At 31.3% G+C, this 21,765-nt stretch overlaps 1 protein-coding gene across 3 annotated transcripts; it reads left to right on the forward strand.

The window, feature by feature from the left end:
* The first annotated feature begins 1,154 nt into the window (after nucleotides 1-1,154).
* On the forward strand, nucleotides 1,155-17,539 carry LOC132748063 (uncharacterized). 3 transcript variants are annotated; one of them, XM_060737603.1, is made up of 5 exons: nucleotides 1,155-1,313; nucleotides 3,431-3,564; nucleotides 4,870-5,022; nucleotides 5,879-5,925; nucleotides 7,257-7,368. In XM_060737603.1, exons 1-5 carry the CDS (start codon nucleotides 1,267-1,269, stop codon nucleotides 7,314-7,316), a joined length of 441 nt encoding a protein of 146 aa, XP_060593586.1. In that variant the 5' UTR covers nucleotides 1,155-1,266; the 3' UTR covers nucleotides 7,317-7,368. The 3 variants fall into 3 exon arrangements, with proteins under 3 accessions (XP_060593586.1, XP_060593585.1, XP_060593587.1); XM_060737602.1 differs by lacking the exons at nucleotides 3,431-3,564; nucleotides 4,870-5,022; nucleotides 5,879-5,925; nucleotides 7,257-7,368 and adding exons at nucleotides 14,970-15,103; nucleotides 16,406-16,558; nucleotides 16,915-16,961; nucleotides 17,430-17,539 and having other exon boundaries at nucleotides 1,182-1,313; XM_060737604.1 differs by lacking the exons at nucleotides 1,155-1,313; nucleotides 3,431-3,564; nucleotides 4,870-5,022; nucleotides 5,879-5,925; nucleotides 7,257-7,368 and adding exons at nucleotides 14,379-14,536; nucleotides 14,970-15,103; nucleotides 16,406-16,558; nucleotides 16,915-16,961; nucleotides 17,430-17,539.
* The last annotated feature ends 4,226 nt before the right edge of the window (nucleotides 17,540-21,765 follow it).

Raw genomic sequence — 21,765 nt, forward strand, 5'->3', positions numbered from 1 at the left:
CAATGAATCTGTGTAAGTCTAAGGCGATATTTAAGAAATGCTTTCATGAAAATATTTGGCATTGCGAATTATTCTTTTAACAAAACTGAAAAAGATATAATTTTTTGTAAAATATTTTTATTATTTTAAAGGAAACTCAACTGAAGTGCAAAATTTTAAAATCTTAACATTTTACAAAGATCAACTGGAGTACTGAGCAATTATATAATTGATAATAAAGAAATATATCAATAATTAAATTGATTATAATTTGTGTGCGATTCGCAGCAAAAGTTATGTTAGTTTTCAGGATAATAACGCTTTCCAAATGACCTGAAACAGTTCACACACGTTATTGATCCAGACCTACAATAAATTATGAAAATTCGTGAACAATTATTTCAAGTCCCGTCGTGTCGTATGCGCTTAACTTAGTCTATTGAGCTTTTACAATTTAAAGTTGCGCAAAACTTTATATGAAATTCTTTGTTCATGTATACAAAATTGTTTTAATGTTCTGTACATTTTGTTTTGTAAAAATATATACTTTAAACAGACTCGTTTTAAAGCGATCCGCAGATGTTCTTGTTGTTGTTGAAAACAAACAAAGCACTCTTGTTTTAAACTAAGTATTTCTGTACTTTTGTCTTGGAAAAGTGCATCATGCATGTATCACTGTTAGGCCTTCGTCAAAACATCGTCAAGAAAGCTATTTATAGAGTGCCAGTGACGTTCGTTTGTAAATAAAGAAGATGCGAATCGTCACGTTATTAATGTTGTTTATTTTAGAGAGTGGACCGATAAATTATAGATATCGAGCGGTTTCCTTATTGTTTATACATTTTATCGACGGTAAATTTCATTTCACACCTTCACACTTTTGATTTAACAATTATATAAAACGGTTTATCTAAACTTTCAAAAACGCTGAATGTTACTTTAAGCATACTTTTCAAAAGTTTTATACTTTATTTTACTTAACAAATGCTAATACATTATTTATCTAAAGATATTCCAAATAAAGCCGCTTTGACGTGATATTTATTTTTAACTGATCTAGATTTTATTCGTGACATAACAATTACGAAATTTTGAAGTATGTCGTTTGAATGGCACATTTCAAAATACTCTAGTGTGGTTTGCTATCTTTATCGGTACTGTGTGGTGGACAGGTCAGAGAAATGTCAAATTTCATAATCTAGTTTTAAAAGTGGTATCGGCAACACTCACTTATAAAAGAGCTAATAAACAATTGACTTGGAAACAGAATACCAGCAGCAAACAAGGATGCTTTCTTTTATAATTTTGTCGGTTTGCATCGCTGTTTGTAACAGGTAAATATATACACTTGTATGTGTTTATCAATTATTTTTAACAAACAGTATGCTGCGCAAAATGTAATAATTGTTTACAGATATTTTATTGAAATACATAAATACAGTACAACTAAGAAAGGTTTTGAACAATAAATTTTCACAACATGCTTGCTCATGTTCTTAGCCGTGCAATGATTTGTAGCACATGTATCGACGTTTTAAAGACTTAAGTTACAAGTGTATTAGTTTAAAGTGATTGAAAAATATAAACTTCATGTTCTATCTGGCATTTTAAAGTTTTAAAGCAAGTTTGTGATGATGATGATGTTGTTGTTGTTGTTGTTTTATTATTATCATATATTTTCTATTTCATTTTTTGTTCGGTGTTATTTCACTCCAAAACGTCATATTGTAACTTTCAAGCTTTACTGGTAAAAAACTCAGGTGCCCCTCCGGTTCGAATGTGCATCTGAGTAGAACCAACGACGGTCCTTAAGCTAAATGGATAGATTCTTCTCGTGAAAGAATCCAAAGTTTTTTAGGGATTACAAGCCCGTAGCGTCGATAGGCAAGTGGTTTAAAGTCAAAAATCTTACTTACTCGGTCACAGACGCCCCTGAATACTTTTTTTTTAATTAACATAAATGCAAATTTAGAAAATACATGATAGTATATTTATTTTTCTAACGGAAATGCATAAAAATAAACCGGTCGCTTTGTTTCTTTTTTACAACGCATTCTCTAAAAATTGAAAATAAAAATGTCTGCCCTTTGTCAAAAAGGCAGGATAACTCTTTGTGATTATGATGATGTTGTTTTTGTTGTTGTTGTTTTATAATCATATATTTTCTATTTCATTTTTTGTTCGGTGTTATTCCGCACAAACACTCCAAAACGTCATATTGTAACATTCCAGCTCAAAACATAAAAACAATTATATTTCTATATTTCTCTTAAAGCATACAATTCAGTTTTGTCTCTTTATGATAAAGTTAATTTTGATATAAAAATGAAGCTTGCACTTTTTGATTCTTTGGTTGTACCAATTATACTCTATAGCTCTGAAGTATGGGGTATTTATGAATTTCCTGAAGTAGATAAAATACATATAAAATTTTGTAAACTTGTTTTGGGTGTTAAACAACAAACTCCTAATTTAGCTGTTCTTGGTGAACTGGGTAGATACCCACTTTCTGTTATTTGTAAAGAAAGAGCTATTAAATATTGGTAAAAAATAATGAAAAATCAGGATTCACCTATGAATAGATTATATTTAGATCATAGCAATGGAAATAATGTGAATTGCTGGGCGTATAAGATTAAACAACTGATTGACAATTTAGGCTACAGTTATCTTCTAGTGAATTTTAGGCAAGATGTAAATTATTTCCCTGCTATGAAACAACGTATTAGAGATCAGTTTATACAATCTTGGAATGAGACAGCATTGAATATGTCTAAATTAGATTACTATAGAAAGTATAAAATATGTTTTGGTTATGAAAGATATCTGAGCATTATAAGAAATGATAAATTACGAAAATGTTTAACATGTTTCAGAATGTGTTCTCACAAGCTAGAAATTGAATTCGGAAGATTTAGTGGTTCACAAAGAGACGAGCGAATCTGTAAAATATGTAATACAAAAATGATTGAATCAGAATATCACTTTTATTAACTTGTCCTGCATATGTTGATTTGAGAGCTAAATATTTGGGTAATTGTTCATGGCCCAATGTACATAAATTTGTTAATATTATGTCTTGTAGTAGTAAATGTAAGCTGTATAAAACTGCAAAATACATATATTAGGCTTTCCAGTTAAGGAAGATATGTCTAGAAACGGAAGCTGTTTCTTAAACATTGAAAATGTACACGTTTGTTTGTATGTTTATATGCTTATCTTGTAAACTATGTATGTTATATGTCTTGGCCATATTCGTCATTTGTATTTGTTAAATTGGCCAAAGGTATGTTAAATATGCCGATTTGCCAAATAAAACTGAAACTATTTAGTTTTTTTGACAGCGTATTATATTGTACGATGTAAATAATTTGTAATATAAATATTTTACGTGATAAATCGTACTGAACTGCCCTTTTAAAATTATATTTCTATTTCATTTGTTTGACAGCGCGTCACAATTTCCACACGGCCACGAACTACACGTTTTGGTAGAAAACGGATTTAATGCAATGGATACAGATAAAAATGGGGAATTATCGCTACAAGAATTGAGTCAAGTATATTACAATGAGGACTTAAACCGTAGGTTACTTTACTTTTAAACCATAAAGAATATATATTGTCATAAAACCGTTAACTAAAAAAAGTATAGGTCTAATATTCCGATGTGCATACTGTTATTGGCAATATATAATGTTATATATTTGGCAATGTTAATCATACATTATTGATTTAGTACATTTGACAATGATATTGACTATACATATTGATATAACAATACATTTTGCAATGATATTGATCATACATATTGATATAATATATTTGGTAATGATATTTATGATACAGTATTGATATACTACCTTTGGCAATGTTATTGACCATACAATATTGATATAGTACTTTTGACAATGATATTGACCATACAGTATTGATGTTATACATTTGGCAATGGTATTGACCATACATTATTGATAAACTTTATTTGACAATGATATTGACCATGCAGTATTAATATACCGGTTATACATTTGGCAATGATATTGACATTACAATATTGATATATTACATTTTGCAATGATATTTACCATTCAATACTGATATGCTACCATGGGCAATAATATTGACCATACAGTATTTGTATTGTACGTTTGGCAATATTAATGCTATTGACCATACATTGTTGATAGAATACATTTGGCAACGATTTTTACCATACAATTGAAAAACATGTTCACTTATTCACAATGATATTGACCATACAGTATTGTTATAATTCATTTGGCATATTCATATGGACCATACAGTATTGAAACACCGGTAAAAGATAGTATGGCAATGATATTGACAACACAATATTGATAAATTATCTTTGGCAATGATATTGACCATACGGTATTGATATACTACCTTTCGCAGTGATAAGTGAATAAGTTAAAATGTTTTTCAACATTATTTGCCTGTATAGATAATGTATTTGAACGAACATTATGTGAAACTGCATCGTTGGCGATTTTTTTGTTTCATTTTTTGAGAACCATATTACCCGCCAAAAATACGCTCATAAATGGGATATGCTCAATTAAAATCCCTTGAAGCGCAAGAGTCTCAGTATAATCGTAATAATATGTTTAGTATTGACAATATTAATGACCGAACAATACATTTTAACATTTATGACGATATTATTAAAATATAACTACTTTTCACAATATGCATGACGACAAAATATTAATGAATATATTCTGTGTCACTTTAATGTGACAACGTTATTGATAAAGTTTAATTAAATGCATTCGTACTGAAGATATAGCAACTCTTAAATACAATAAAGTAAAAAACGGGTACTAGACCATACTTGAACTTAGCAAAAACATATATTCATTTAAGATGACGGTAAGCTCACCCTTGCTGAATATGCCGCTTACTGGAAAACGACACCTGAGGCCTTGGCGCCAATTTTCAATGTATGGGACTCGGACAGAGATGGTTACGTCCAAGCAAGCCACTTGACTGCTTTTGGGCATTTACTTGACCCAAACGGTATAGTTTTCAGTACTTCTTAAGTTTTTTTCGAGGTATAGTTAAATTGATATATACACTTAGGTACGCATAACTTTGTGTTTGGTAATATTTTTATTATTGTGTTTATGTCAATACGAAATAATAAACAGACACAAGTCACTAGTTGTTAAGTATATCTGACATCAATCAGGAATTTGTTGATTGTTGATTTAAACAATCATCAAATACAGCACATTTTAGTTCATTCAACTCACATGACTTTGAAGATAATAAAGATGTTCCAATAAACGTTAGAGTTAGACTTAGATTCCCCTTTTACTCACCTCTTAGAAAAGGAACAAAAGTAGTGTCTTGTATAAATACCAGTGCATTGAGATTATTGTGAAAATGTGTGTACGACTGTTTTAAATTAACAGAGGAAAATATCAATCTTTGAGCTGCTTCATATAAAAATTAGCATAGTTTTTGAATCAGAACTTCTGATAAGTTCAGACTTAATGTCAATTCAGGTATAACATAACAATTATCATATGATCTGATTTTTTGTATGTACGTATGTAGGTATGCAGGCAGGCAGGCCTGTATGCATGCATGCATGCATGCATGCATGCATGTATGTATGTATGTATGTATGTATGTATGTATGTATGTATTGCTAAAGGTGTTTGCCTATAAACTTTGAAACTTTGAAAATGTTTATAGAATAATGTATTATAAGTGACTATCATATAATATGAGTAATTCATGCAGAGCAAGTTATGTTATCGATATAGAGCCTGTCTGTCAGATAATGACATATCTTCATTTTGGTTTTGATTGATTATTTTATCTCAATAAATGATTATTCTGTTTTATCTGAAATTCTTATCTACAGGTGACGGCATCGTTACTAAACACGAATACGAACATTACATGACCGGCGTAAGTATCAATGCATATCAAATGCCTAAAGTATATGCGTAAATTTGATTGGTTGAAAGGTACCTTACGTGAAATGATCAATATTACGTGTTGAATCTTTTAATAAGTTACTTACTGACCTGTGCTGACATACTTTTGACTGACACGAAGTAGCGTATGGGGCGTTATGCGGCAAAAAATATATTGCACTAGACCTTGTTACAAGTTACAAAAACGACCAAAATAGAAACGATTTCCAGATAAGCATCGATAACTAGTTTTAAAAGGACATTTCTTGAAAAAAAATGCTTTATTACACCCTGTACATCTGGTTACACAGTAATGTGCAAATAACGCAAAAGTAACACCGAATCTATTCAAAGCTATGGCCATAAACGCGAAATACGGTAAGTGAAAAGACCAAAATATATCATTGTAGACCAATAAAAAAGAAATGAATAAACGTATAAGGCTCCTATAAAATTATACTGTTAACCTGCAAATATTTCAAAGAATATGTTTATTCATTAAGACCATGAATAAGAATGACGATCTGAATAATGTTTTGAGATCGACTTTTGTGTTTTGTCAAAAATAAATAAAAACAATAACGCTTCTAGAACTTTGCTTCATATTCGGCATGACTCAGACATTTGCCAAATTTTCTAAATTATATAATACGAGAGGGAAGCCGATAACATATAATTCAGCTACTTTTATAACGAGCGTTGCTTCGGTACAGCATTCACGAATTCGGCGTTACCTTGTTCAAATTGTTTAAGTCACATTTTTTGCAATATGACATTTGTTTGGCAAATGTCTAAGCTACACAGAATATCAAAAACCAAAATGTTATACATGCATTAACATAAGTGTATTTAAAGATAGCGACAAATCACAAAAGCCGTCTTCCTTAGGCTAGCCAGGTCGTCATTCTCACGAATGATCCTGAAATATTTTGATGATGTTTGAAATATGATATTTCAGCAACCATTTGGGCACTTTTGTTTCTGTTAATCTGATGTACAAAAACATCATAATATACAAAAGAAAATATTAGTTATTCACTTTCTGTGGTGCTCGCTTTGGCCATAGAATCGCACAATTTTGCGTTACTTCAACACATTGCACATTCCTTTATTAGTGGTTGAACACGGTGCATTATATTTTCAATTTAAATTTAGATTTTGTGTGCGAAGTTCAAAAGACCATGTACCTTACAAATTTATACTGAATGTTCTTTGTAAAAATACATTGTTTGCTAATACCTGCAGAAAATTGAGTTTGTTAATGACATTGATTTAATTGGTAGATTATTTGTTGTTTAACTTATATCATGTTTTATATTACAGTTCCTGGAGTGTGTATACGCACATGGTCAACACGGACATGGTCCTAACTGCGATCATTAATAGTTTTATCTATCTTTGAAGATAATATAGTAGAATAAAAGTAAAGCATAGATTTTTTGGTTACTTTTCCTACGTATATAACCTATAAAATAGTATTATAGTTAAAATTGCAAAGTCATCTATAAAGTGATATGGCGCAAGAAGGATACATACATATTTGTATGAACAAACATCACCAAAGAATAAGAATGACAATAGAGATCATGAAGATATATACACTTTTTAAACAGTAATAATATTGTCTTTACAAACTCAGAATGTTTATTTCATTGTAATCGAGGACACAGCAATTGGGTTTAAAATTTTAAAAATCTACTCTGTGGATTATGGATATACTGAAATTTTTACTAATACTTTTGTTGATTCAAACGTGTTCCCTATCATTTTTGACGTAGAGTTACAGACACTTTTAAACAGGAATGGGCAGCTACGTTAGAACAGAGCCCTGTTTTTTTAATTACTATGTTAAGCTTTATTCTGGTTATGAAAGCTATCATGAGATTCTGCCTCGTAAATATAAATTTTATTTTTGTAGATTAAGATCATCTGTACATCCTTTAAGAATACAAACTGGCAAGGATATTGTTTATGTTGCAATACATTTGATATAGAAGATGAATATCACTTTATATGTGTATGCCCTTCTTTTCATAGACTACGAATGCAGTATCTTAAAAAGTGTTATTATGTTAGACCATTTGTGTTCTACTTTCTATCCAAGAATTGAGAAGCAAAACCATTAAGTAATAACATAATTGTTATGAATTTATCTTCTAAAATTTAGTTTGTCCTTTTAAATCATTGTTTACTTATTCGAAAATGCTGTTTATCACTTGCGTGTTTTCATAAGTCATGTAACTTTGTTTAATGAAATCTTTGTTAGCAAGACGATATAGGTATAAGCATGTAAATAAAATTTTGGTTTGGTCTGTTCTATAAACCAAACAAGAGTTTATAACATTTGTACACAATAAGAATAAGAACACCAAAGCGCATAATCATTTAAAAAATAAAACTGGAGCTCTAAAGAAGAAAACCAAAACGTTATACATTGTAATGACTCGAAAGACTTATGTTTGAATTATGGTTTCATATCAGACGCGACAAATATGTTGGCATTTGAATCAAGCAAAGGCATGCTATCAAATGAGAGTCCTGGACCTAGAGTTTTTTTCTTGCAATTTAATTCTTACATATAGCCGTACATAACCACAGCACAGTCTCGTCTTTATACTATAACATAGTGCAATATATTTAAAATTAAAAGATGGGGTTACATATCTTGAATACGGATTGCATTATTATAAGATACGTGTTTAAAGAATCGTTGAAGAAATGTTAAAATTGTAACATAAGCAATTCAGCCAGTAAAGTTTAAAGTATACTTGCACAATACGGGGATTGTAACGTCTGGGATTTTATAGTTATCGTAGAAGTGTCACATTTTCTTCCGGTATCCAAACATTGGCTTATAGACTTCAATGCACAGAAATGGCGAACCGGTCTGCGTGTTAACATCATTTTCAACATTTTTTATGTTTACATTAAGGATGATGTCATCATGAGTGATAACTTACATTAAGTCAAATAGAACAAATTATGTCAGCGCACACATTACGTATAGAAACCGGTCAAAATCGAATTGAAAAAAAATACAACGAACAAATCTGTGGTACAATCCGACATTGAGGATGAATACCATTTCATTCTTAAATGTGAGATATATCAAACTTTGCTGCAACAGTTCATCAAACCATATTTCTAAAGGCGCCCTAGAATGTACACATTCACGCCATTACCTAATTTGAAAAATAACGTCGTTATATGAAACCTTTCAAAATAGATTTACCTTGTTGGTCAAGCTCGTACATGACTGATTAATTAATACGATGCTGTAAAAATAATTAAGTTGTATTTATACTTTAAATTAGACCATGGGAGGAAAGTTGAATAATCTTCATGCATGTGCATGACATCAATAATATCAGATTTAAATATTACTAACTACAACAATGAACCTATTCAATATTGTCGGTAAATTTAAGCAATTAAGTCAAACTTACACTGTTATCTTTGTTAGATGTGATGATTTCAACTCCACATACAGATTTTGTTGAAGTACAATAATGTTAATAATTGTTAAAATGTATCATTACATTGTATATGTATTCTTTACAATTGTCACAATTCGTGACAAGAATGTTGAATAAGCTGACATATTTCACATATTAGCACCCATTCATTTTGACATTGTTGATGTTATTACATTATTACTTGTAACAACGTATACTTTATGTGTTCAAGTTGGAAAGCAGAACTGAATTGGTTGTTATTAAAGAATCTAAATGTAGGCATAGTAGTATTTTGGCAAAATACTAAATCACTATAACTAAACTAATTAACAAAAGCAACGGAAGCAAAAGATGTGTCAGGTAAAATTTTGGAAACTTTAACAGGACACCAAATATAAAATACTATTCAGAAATAAAAAGAATAGCATTTCAATAGGCATAACGAAGTCCAGTGCCTTATGAAAACTACATACGTCTGGACTATATGTGAGAATCGATAGAACCATATGTTCTAAACTTTCATCCTTGTCTGTAACATTTATGGCATATGTATCAAATAGAGACTTAACAGAGTACAATTCAAAATTGGACAATGCCTCTTTGGCTTGATAATTGTTCCCATAAGAAGATAATGTCACATCAAAATAGGTGAATGACTTGATAACGTTAAGTAGGTCATTATTGTTATATTACATAATTGAAAGGAGGAAACCCCGAGATTCTCTTCCGCCGGTAATCCTGGAAAGTTGTCATATGACCTTACCATAGTCCAACCCAGTCCGTTTGGAAGACCCTGATATTATGCATTGGTTACAATATATCAAAAGTCGCCTAGGATTTCTTTCAACGCTTTATTTCAAACATCGGCAGGCTGTTCCAAAAGGCTTGTTTTTTAACACTTTATTTCAAATATGGGTATTGGTAGTCGGCGAGCTGTTCCAAAAGGCTATTTCAGCGAATCGCGTATAAATATATTTCTTACGAAAAGTTCGATGTGACTGCTATATATTTGTTTCCGACGAGCACAAAAGCTTTCTCTAATGAAAACTTTACTGATAAGTTTGACATCGCTTTACATACTATAGTCAGTGTAAGGTGCAGGTCAAAATATAGAATAGAAAATATTTGCGTGACAACAAACTGACCTGTTTAATCATAAATAAAGGATCTTTTAAGTGAGAACAAAAAAGTCGCTATCAGTGTCATGAAGTAATCTTACAAAATACAAACTCACTTTATTAATATTTCGATTTCAGTTATATCCAGGAATGATTTATTCCTTGCAATTTAATTTTATAATCTTATCCGTTTATGCACTACTTCTACAATTTGATCATACAAACAATAAATATTGGTAACATACAACTAAAAAGTGTTAAATACTTATATAAAAATAAGAGCATGACCAAATTCTAATATCATTTTCATGCATATTGATACCTTTGTTACAGTACTACTTAGTATATATATATACAAGATTTTACCAGCATTGCAGACCTTTGTTTATAATGCTTATATAAAGAATCAACAGATAATTCAATGTTTACTTTAAGGAGCATATATAAAACTGGGCGTCGTTTTCGCAGCATTTTCTTAATTAAAAAAAATAAATGTATCTATAAGGCAAGGCGGATTGTGGGGCTAGGTTCAAGGAATCACGGACCGACTGACAGACTAGGTATTTTGTGTATTATGGCACGAATGCAGTTTTTCATTTGTTCTCATGGTATCTTCTGTTTTCTTTATAAAGTCCCTGAGCAAAGCCAGAGAATAGGTTACTTTCATCAACGTGCCCTGACTATACGAAGAATATACGAAGTTCAAGTATGTTTTTCATTTATTCTAGCGTTATCTTCTTGTTCTGAGTCCCTGATCGAGTCTTGTCCGAAACATGGGTACCTAATAAGACACTGGCGTATCCAACAAGACCGACCGAAATAGTCTTAGATTCGATTCAAGAACATACTGACAGTCTGTCGAACTGCTTTGACCGAAACATGTAGTTATTATATTTCGTTCAGATGCACTCATGTGCCTCAAAGCAAACATACTGATTTATGTTCATATTTTATAAAACGACATTTTATAATTATGTTATAAATAATAGCAGCAGACAAAATTATTAAAAAATGTAGCTTTGACAAACAGGTTTGAAAGTGTAGGATTAGAAAGGTCCTTACATATACATATATATGACTTACTAGTAGTTGATAATATATTCATATATAGGTTTCATTTCTTATCGTTAATATGCTCGCTGCACTTAAACTGATTATCAAAATGTAGATCAGAGCTGATAAAATCTGGAATGTATTTTTCTTCAACTCTTGAGCACGTTTAAAACAGTGGCAGTTTGAAAGCATTGTGTGCTATAATGATGTATTTCAATACATGTAAATAAATGAAAACTTCAAATCAAACAGCTTTGTATGGACGACGACCCTTTTCTTTCATACAAAATATTACAATTTGCTAGAGCTTGATTTTATCAATTCATTATCTTTGTAAAGTAGTTTTTAACCAGGTTTTTCAACGAAAACCGGGTTATTGTAATGCCGAAGTCGGCGGGCAGGCAGGCGTCAACTTTTGGTTTCCGCTCAATAACTTTAGTTTGCTTTAGCCTATTGCCACCAAACGTGGTGTGTAGGTAGCTTATATCAAGAGGCAGCTTGGGATTGCTACCCAGGTGTCTGTGATCAAGGTAAAGGTCACTGTTACTAAAAATAGAAATTCAGTTTCCGCTCAAAAATTCAAGTTTGCTTTGGCCTATTGACACCAAACTTGGTGTATGGATAGCTTATATCAAGAGGCAGCTTGGGATTGCTATCCAGGTGTCTGTGATCAAGGTCACTGTTACTAAAAATAGAAATTCAGTTTCTGCTCAATAACTTGAGTTTGCTTTGGCTTATTGACACCAAACTAGATGAATGGGTAGCTTATATCAAGAGGCAGCTTAGGATTGCTACCCAGGTGTCTGTGATCAAGGTTAATGTATTTAGTTTCATGTTATAACTTAAGTTTGTTTTGACCTTTTGACACCAAACTTGCTGAGTGGTAGCTTTGGATTGCCATTTAGATATCTGGGAGCAAGTTCAAGGTCATTTGCTTACAATAGAATTTTCTTCTACTCAATAACTTCAGTGCACTTTGACCTATTGATTGCTGTCACATCAAAACTTGGTCGTTGAAAACCTGGTTTTCGTCGCATTGCGGCGCTTCTTGTGTTGATTATTGTTGTTTAGCAGGAGATTAGTTTGAGAAATAGATATAAAAACATTTCTGAGGCATAATGGGTTTGAAGTTTATGATGGTTTTAAGTATCGTGCAGGTTTATCTAATGATATACTTTTTCATAAAATTCATATAGGTATCTTATGGTGGATTCAAGAATGAGTTGTCTCTGTAATTTAATACACATGCTTAATTGAATGAAGACAGAATTAAATGTTCCGGCGGAACAAAATATTATATTTATTGAATATTAAGATATTTTATTCGTGTATGCCTCAGGGGCTATTTAAGAAATGCTTTCATGAAAATATTTGGCATTGCGCATTGCGAATTATTCTTTTTTCAAAACTGAAAAAATATTAATAAGAAACATTAGTTATATAATATATCTATAGCTTTTTCAACTTTTAATGGGGTTTTTAAGATTTTTTACATTTACCAGTAGTGATCAGCTACTTTTACTGAAACGCCTTCTACCATTTCATTAACGCTGTACTGTATTGTGTGTTTACTCGCATGACAACCGATCATAACAGCGAGTAAATTTAAAATTAAATGACCGATTGGGGACCGACCGTCTGTGTAACTGGCCCCTAACTGTTATGATCGGTTGTCATGCGTGATTTTATTTCTGGTTTTATGTGTAAACGGCCATCGGTGACAGAAAGCAAACTCAAACGGGGTTGGGTCGGTGATAAAAATGCTGAAATACTATCGGTTTTTATCGTTTGTAAATCGGAGCTAAATCGGGCGTAACGCTGATAAATCGGTGTTTGATAGCAAGTCATCAGTGGTAAAACACTTTCCGTCAGATCTGGCCGGTGATTCATATTTGGTTATCTTTGTCCGATCGGCGATATCGGTGATAAAGAGCTTGCATATCTCGTGATATATAGGTTGTTGTCGGTTATTTGTAAAATATTTTCACCGATCGAGAATTTTAAACATGTTTAAAAATCCCAATCGGTAATTTTTCACCGATGAAACCTATTTTCCCCAATAGCAGTTGATAGGTGAAAAACAGGTGACCAATAGGTGATATCGGTGTTAAATACGTTGTCATCGGTTCACTCCATAATTTGGATAAAATAACTACCGATCAATCACCGATGGCTCTGTGTAACTGGGGTGTTACAAAGCTAAGTATTTCAGAAATTCTATCTTGGAAAAGTGCATCATATCATTGTTCGGCCTTCGTCAAACATTGTCCCGAAAGCTATTTATAGAGTGCCAGTGACTTTCGATTCTAAGTAAGAAGATCGGGAAGCGGATTGTCCCCGTTGCTAATTTACATTTCGAGAGTGAACCTGTAGATAATAGGTATCGAGCGGTTTCATCATTGTTTATGTATTCTATCAACGGTACATTTCATTTTACACCTTAACACTTTTGATTTGACAATTATATAAAACGGTTTATCTATTAATAACATACATAACCTTCAAAAAAGCTGAAATAATGCACGGAAGGGCACCTGAGGTCTTCCTCCACCAGTAAAGCTGGAACGTCGCGATATGACCTATACTGTGTCGATGTGACGTAAAACCCAAAACAAAACAAAAAAAAAACAAAAAAGCTGAATGCTATTTTAAGCATACCTTTTAAAAGTTTTGTACTTTATTTTACTGAACAAATACTAGTACATTGAACTTATCTTGATTTTATTCGTGACACAACAATTACGAAATTTTAAAGTATGTCGATTTATTGGCACATTTCAAAATACTCTAGTGTGGTTTGCTATCGTTATCAGTACTGTGTCATGGACAGGTCAAAGACAGGTCAAATTTCAAAATCTAGTTTAAAACAGTCACTTATAAAAGAGCTAATAAACAATTGACGTGGAAAAAAATACCAGCAGCAATCAAGAATGCTTTCTTTTGTAATTTTGTCGGTTTGCATCGCTGTATGTAACAGGTAAATATATACACTTGTATGTGTTTATTAATTATTATTATCATTATTATAATAATAATAATTATTATTATTATTATTATTATTATTATTATTATTATTATTATTATTATTATTATCAAACAATATGCTGCACAAAAAGTAATACCTATTTACAGATATCTTATTGTAATATATAAATACAATACCACAAAGAACGGTATTAAACAATAAATTTTGACAATTATGCGTGATCATGCTATGAGCCGTGCAATGATTTGTATCAACGTTTTAAAGAAAATGAAAATGGTATAAAAAAAACACTATTTATGAATAATTATGTGCTTAGAACGCATTCTTTATATTGTGCGATGTAAAGAATTTGTAATATAAATATTTTACGTGATGTTCCGTTTTATCAACTGCCCTTTTTATTTCTATTTCATGTTTTTCACAGCGCGTTTCAACTTCCTCACGGACATGAACTACACGTGCTGGTAGAAAATGGATTTAATGCAATGGATACAGATAAAAATGGCGAATTATCAACACAAGAATTGACTAAAATATATGACAACGAGGACTTAAACCGTAGGTTATTTTACTTTAAAACCATAAAGCATGTATTTCGTCGTCTTACAGTTGGCCATACAATATTGATATAGTACATTTAGCAATGGTATTGACCATACAATATTGATTAAGTATATCTATCAACGATATTGGCCACACAATATTGATATAGTATATTTATCAACGATATTGGCCAAACAATATTGATAAAGTATATTTGTCAATGATATTGACCACACAATATTGATAAAGTATATTTATCAACGATAGTGGCCATACAACATTGATGAAGAACATTTGGCAATGAAATCGACCATATAATATTGATAAAGAACATTTGGCAATGATATTTACCATACGATATTGATAAAGTACATTTGGTAATGATATTGACCATACAATATTGATAAAGTACATTTGGCAACGATATTGACCCCAGAACATATAAAACATTCTGTCGTATCAATTGTATTGATCTCTCAAAAACGTAATCACACATTTGGTATTGTCAATGTAATATTTTAGACATTCAAATGCATTTTGGCCAGTAAAATTACACATTGCAGCAACTATCTTGTACACTTCGCCGGTATTATGTATCCAAAATTGGCGAAGCCAGCAGTAGGTACCTCCGTGTATCAGTATTAAAATCATGTTATACAGCTGAGGATACTCTTTTCAGATACTAAAGTTAATATCAATGAAGGTGTTTCTTTCATTTTATTTTCATGCATCATGCGCAAAATAGTAAGGAATAAACGTGTAAAATAATATGAGAGGAAAGTGTAGGATAGTCTGGTTTCCTGCCTACAATAGTTAATCAGAATATGTATCAGATGGTTTACAAATGAATAAGTTAAAACATTTTTCAACAATAGTTGCCTGCGCAAATTCATTTGTATAAATAATTTAATATCAGTTACATAATTCAAATTCCTTTACATCGTTAGTGAGTTTTAATTTCATTTTTGAAAACTTTACTCACTGGACAACAATACGCTCGTAAATATGTCATGATCGCTCAAATGAACTTAATGACCGTATAAAATAACTACATTTATCACGATAATGTTATTATATTACTGATTTTGACAATATGTATGACTTGAAAATATTTATGAATATATCCAGTTTGAAAATGTGTATGCAACTTTAATATGACAACCTTATTGACATAGTTCTATTAAATGCATTCGTGTTCGTCCAAGTGATACGTATCGCTTGAAATGTAACAAACTCTACAAAACAATTCTGTAGTCTACTAGTACTAGACTACACATAAACTTTGCAAATACATGTATATGCGTATATCTATTTTAGATGACGGTAACCTCACCCTTGCTGAATATGCAGCATACTGGCAAACGACACCTGACGTCTTGTCGCCAATTTTCAATGTATGGGACACGGACAGAGATGGTTACGTCCAAGCAAGCCACTTGGCGGCTTTTGGACATTTACTTGACCCAAACGGTATAGTTATTAGGAATTCTTTATGGTTAAATCGATGTATACACGTTACACTTAGATACACATAACTGTTTGGTATGTTTTTGTTTCCAAATTTTATCTTATTTCTCTGCAGTTATTGTGTTAATGTTAATAAGAAATGTTAAATAGACATAAGTCACTTCAGGTTTTGTAGACCTGATATCAATATGGTATTAATGTTTATATAATAATGAAAGTGACTCACAAATAATATCAGATATTGATGAGCAGCTAATGTTATTGATACTAAGCTTGTAAAATAAAGACATATTTTCTTCTTGCCTTTATTTTATTTCAATGATAAACTATTCTTTTTTATCTTACATTCTTATCTACAGGTGACGGCATCGTTACTAAACACGAATACGTACATTACATGACCGGCGTAAGTATCATATCACATACCTAAAGAATATATGTAAATTTGATTGGTCAAGTTTCTTTCAATCTTGCACAATAAACAATTGGTTATTTACTTTCCACGGTGCTCGTTTTTTGGCCATAGAATCGCAAAAATCCTCGTTACTTCAGCACAATTGCGCATTACTTGCACATTCCCATATAACTGAATAAACACGTTGCATTACTTTTTTACATTAAATTTTGGTTCTCTTCATGGTTTGCTATTACCTGGAAAAAAAACATGTTTCTTTAACTTTGTTTAGTCCAGGTGAAAACGCATAAGCATGTATACGATTGAATTTTACATGCATTATCATTCTTCCAAAAATACAACAAAAACAAAATACAATCTTAATCCATAGTTTTAAAGATCATTTTGTTTTATATCCAAATTAAATAAAAAAGCATGTTCAGTTTGCAGTTTTAACTAATATCATATCTTATATTACAGTTCCTGGAGTGTGCATACGCACATGGTCAACACGGACATGGCCCTAACTGCGATCATTAATTGTTTTATCTATCTTTGTAGATAATATAGTAAAATAAAAGTAAAGATTAGACTTTTTGATTATTTTTCCTACGTATATAACCTATAAAATATTAGTATTGTGAAAAATTTTACTCGTAAGTGAAAAGCCATCTATAAAGTGATATTGCGCAAAAAGGGTACATAATTATTTGTATATCACCAGAGAATAAGAATGAATATATACACACTTGTATAAACAGAGATGATATTGTTTAAAGAAATGTATGCAGAAGGTTTATTTGATTGTAATTGAGGACACAGCAATTGGGTCTCAAATGTTAAAAAGCTACTCTGTGATAATGGATTTGCTGAAATTTTTAATAATGATTTTGTTGATTCAAAAGTGTTTTCTATCATTTTTAAACGTTGAGTTACAGACACTTTTAAACAGGAATGGACAGCTACGTTAGAACAGAACCCTGTTTTGTTTAATTACAATGTTAAGCTTTATTCTGGTTATGAAAGCTATCATGAGATTCTGTCACGTAAATATAAATATTATTTTTGTAGATTAAGATCATCTGTACATCCTTTAAAAATAAAAACTGGCAAATGCCATAGGAATAAGCGGCGATATTGTTTATGTTGCAATACATTAGACATAGAAGATGAATATCACTTAAAAATTATATGCACTTCTTTTCATAGTCTACGACTGCAGTATCTTAAAAAGTGTTATTATGTTAGACCATCTGTATTGAGATTTATTGTCTACTTTCTATCCAAGAGTCTTTTACAAAATCATTTACCCTTAAAAGAATTAATTTGTTATTTAATATCTTCTTGCATAAAGTTTGTCCTATTAAATCATTGTTTACTTATTCGAAACTGATGTTTATTATTTGTGTGTTTTCATATGCCATGTAACTTTGTTTAATAAAATCTTTGATAGCAAGACTATATACATATGTATATGCCTGTAAATAAAGGTCTGTTCTGTTCCGTACAAAATAAGAATAAGAACACCAAAGCGCATAACCATTTACAAAATAAAACTGGAGATCTAAAGAAGAAAACCAAAACATTATACATTGTTATGACTCGAAAGACTTGTTTTTTTAATCTTACAGAGCATTAAAAACCATTCTAATATATTAAAGGTAGAATTTCATTGAAAATCGTTATCACAGATTTGAGAAATTATTATATATTTACAAAAAACACCATTATTTGTTATCGATTGATCCAATAAAACCCAAAGATACGGTTTGTAAATATTTATTACAAATAAATATAAAAAGGTATTTCCTATCCTATGCGACGCGCCCAAGTTAGCTCGTTAAGTCGCGGTGGTGCTTGGGATAATCACGTGATACTGTAACGGCAGCCATCTTAAAATACGAAAATGCCTGATTCTCCTCGGACAGTTTCTTCTGCCGAAAATATAATATGAAATTAATACTTGCAATTCAAAGTAAGATTATTGATTTAATAATTGCAAACTTTTTACTTACAAAACTCTCATTCTTTTCTGTAACAAATATGTCAAATGTATCAAATACAGAATTATTATAGTACAATACTTTTAGTGCAAAATTAGACAATGCCTCTTGGACTTGATAATAATTTCCATTACAAGATAATGTAACATCAAAATAAGGTGAATGACTTAACAACGTTAAGTAGCTCATTATTGTAATATTACATAATTGCAAAAAGGAAAACCTGAGGTCCTTCTCCAACGTAAATCCAGGAAAGTCGTCATATGACCATAAGTCAAACCCATCGACAATTTATCAGTCTGTTTGGAAGACCCTGATATGATGCATTGGTAATAATATATAGAAAGTCGCCTAGTCTTTTTTGGGATACTTTATTTCAAACATGAGTATTGGACGTCGGCAATGTGTTCAAAATGGCTTGTTTATTTTCAGTTCTTTTATAGTATTTGAAATGTATAGTAAAACCTCTGCACATTAACACCCTTTCGGAGGCAAACATTTAGGATTGCTTTACCCGGTTTACGCTAAGATACCCAGAACCAATTATTCCTTTGATTTTTGTATTGATAATTTTTCAACAGAAAAGAAAATACGAATTAAAAATCTATATTCTAATTAGACATTTTTTCTTATAGTAGCGTATAAACTTACACTTTGAAGTTTAAACTTAAAATATTGCTAAGCACGCATTTCCGTTATAAATGGTACATAAAGATATTATTTTAAAGCAGGAAAAGCAATAAAATCCTGTCTGATATGTAAGAGTACATATTTCTTTTTCATTTTAGCCTAAACCAAATAATTCATTCTTTTCTCATGTACGGAAGGAAAAATATTGTTGAAGAAACGATTGATTCTTTATGCGTTGTTTCATAATGCTAAACCTTTAGCGAATCGCGTACCTATTTCTTACTAAAATTTCGTATCATTTACTGATGTGACTACTATATTTTTGTTTCTGACCAACACGAACGTTTTCTTTAGTCATAATGAAAACGCCACTGATAAGTATGGCATCGCAATATATACTATAGTCAGTGTGAGGTGCAGGTCAAAATATAGAATAGAGTAGCGTGACTGCAAGCTGACCTGTTTAACCATAAATAAATGATCCTTTTAGTGAGAACAAAAAGGTCGAAATCTGTGTCATGAAGTAATCTTGCAAAATACCAAATCGCTTTATCAAAATATTGCGTTTTCAATTATATCCAGGATTGATTTATTCCTTGCCATTGGCTAATTTTATGCACCACTTTTTCAATTTGATCATACAAACAATAAATATTGGTAATATACAACAAATTTGCTAAATACTTAAACAAAAATAAGGGCATGGACAAGTCCTAACATTATTTTTACGCATATTGATATCTTTTTTAGAGTACTACTTAGTTAATTAGATATACTCGTAAGTAACAAGGATTGCCTGCATTGCAGACCTTTTTTTGTAAAGGTTATATAAAGAATCAATAAACAATTACGGTTTATTTCAATGTGCATATAAAATTATGTGTTACTTTAGAAGGATTACATAAATTAGATAAATTTGATATATCTTATAGGAAACGAAGCTCTTCTGACGAATGTTTGGCTCAGCTCAAGGAATTACGGACCGACGGGCAGACTTGTTATTTCGGCTCGTTTTTCATCAGTTTTTCATTCGGTCTCACGGTATCTTCTGTTTGCCGAGTCGGAGACATGGGCTACTGTTTCAACATGCCCTGGCGTATCCAATGAGACCGGATGGTACTGTCTCGCATTTAAAAACACTTAATCTGTCTTACAAACGGGTACGGATGAATATAAGAAGATAGAGTTTTTCATTCATTCTAGCTATACCTTCTTGTTTTGCGTCCCTGATAGAGTCGTGTCCGAGACATTGGTAACTACTCAGACACTGACGTATGCAAGGAGACCGAACGAAGTAGTCTTAGGTTGGATACGGTCTGTCGAATAGCTATGATCGGATACATATACTGACTGTATTTCGTTCAGTCTCTTGGTATTTATGTACTCATGTGCCTCAAAACAGACATACTGATTTTCATATAAAATTCATATAGGTAGTATATTCGTGCCGATTCAAAAATAAGTTGTGACAAAGACTGTCTCTGTTATTTATAACACATGATTAAACTATGAAAACAGAATTAAATTTCTTTCGTATCAGACTTGCGTTTCCGTTAGTTTTACGCATGCCAGAAAATTTTCAATCTTTATTAAGGTAAAGAGTTTAAAAAATAATAGGATATGCTATAGTATACAAGAAAAACTATATGTCATATGTTGTGGTACCGACCAGAACATCCTTTCCGAGAGGCGCCCATTGGGCGGTAACGAGGCTTGCCAGTGGAACAAAATATTCTATCTTTGAGATATTAAGAGGTTTGTCCGTGTATTAATCGTTCTGTGTATGCGCCAGGTGCTCTTTAAAAAATATCTAAACATAAATGCGAAATTTAAATATATACTATAACTTTGATGGTTTTCTAAGCTTTACTATATTTACCAGTAGTTATCAACTTTTTACATGTATCAGCTAATTTAGCTCAATGGCCTTCTTCAATTTCATCAGCTGTATTGTGTGTTTGCTTATCTTAAAAAAATGATTACAAATTACAAAAATGAAATAAGACAAATTCATTCATTCATAAACGAATTTTACATTGTTATATTCAATAAAAGAAAACACTTAGCTTTCACAAGATACACTTATTTAATTTGCATAGTTCCAGTGCTTTAACTTTTGCTGAAGTAATTTTTTATTGACTGTTTTATTTTAAAGGAACTCAATCGAAGTTCTAAATTTCAAA

The sequence above is a fragment of the Ruditapes philippinarum genome, unplaced genomic scaffold (genome assembly GCF_026571515.1).
Source record: "Ruditapes philippinarum isolate M1 unplaced genomic scaffold, ASM2657151v2 ctg505_1_1_1_1, whole genome shotgun sequence".
NCBI classification, from domain to species: Eukaryota; Metazoa; Mollusca; class Bivalvia; order Venerida; family Veneridae; genus Ruditapes; species Ruditapes philippinarum.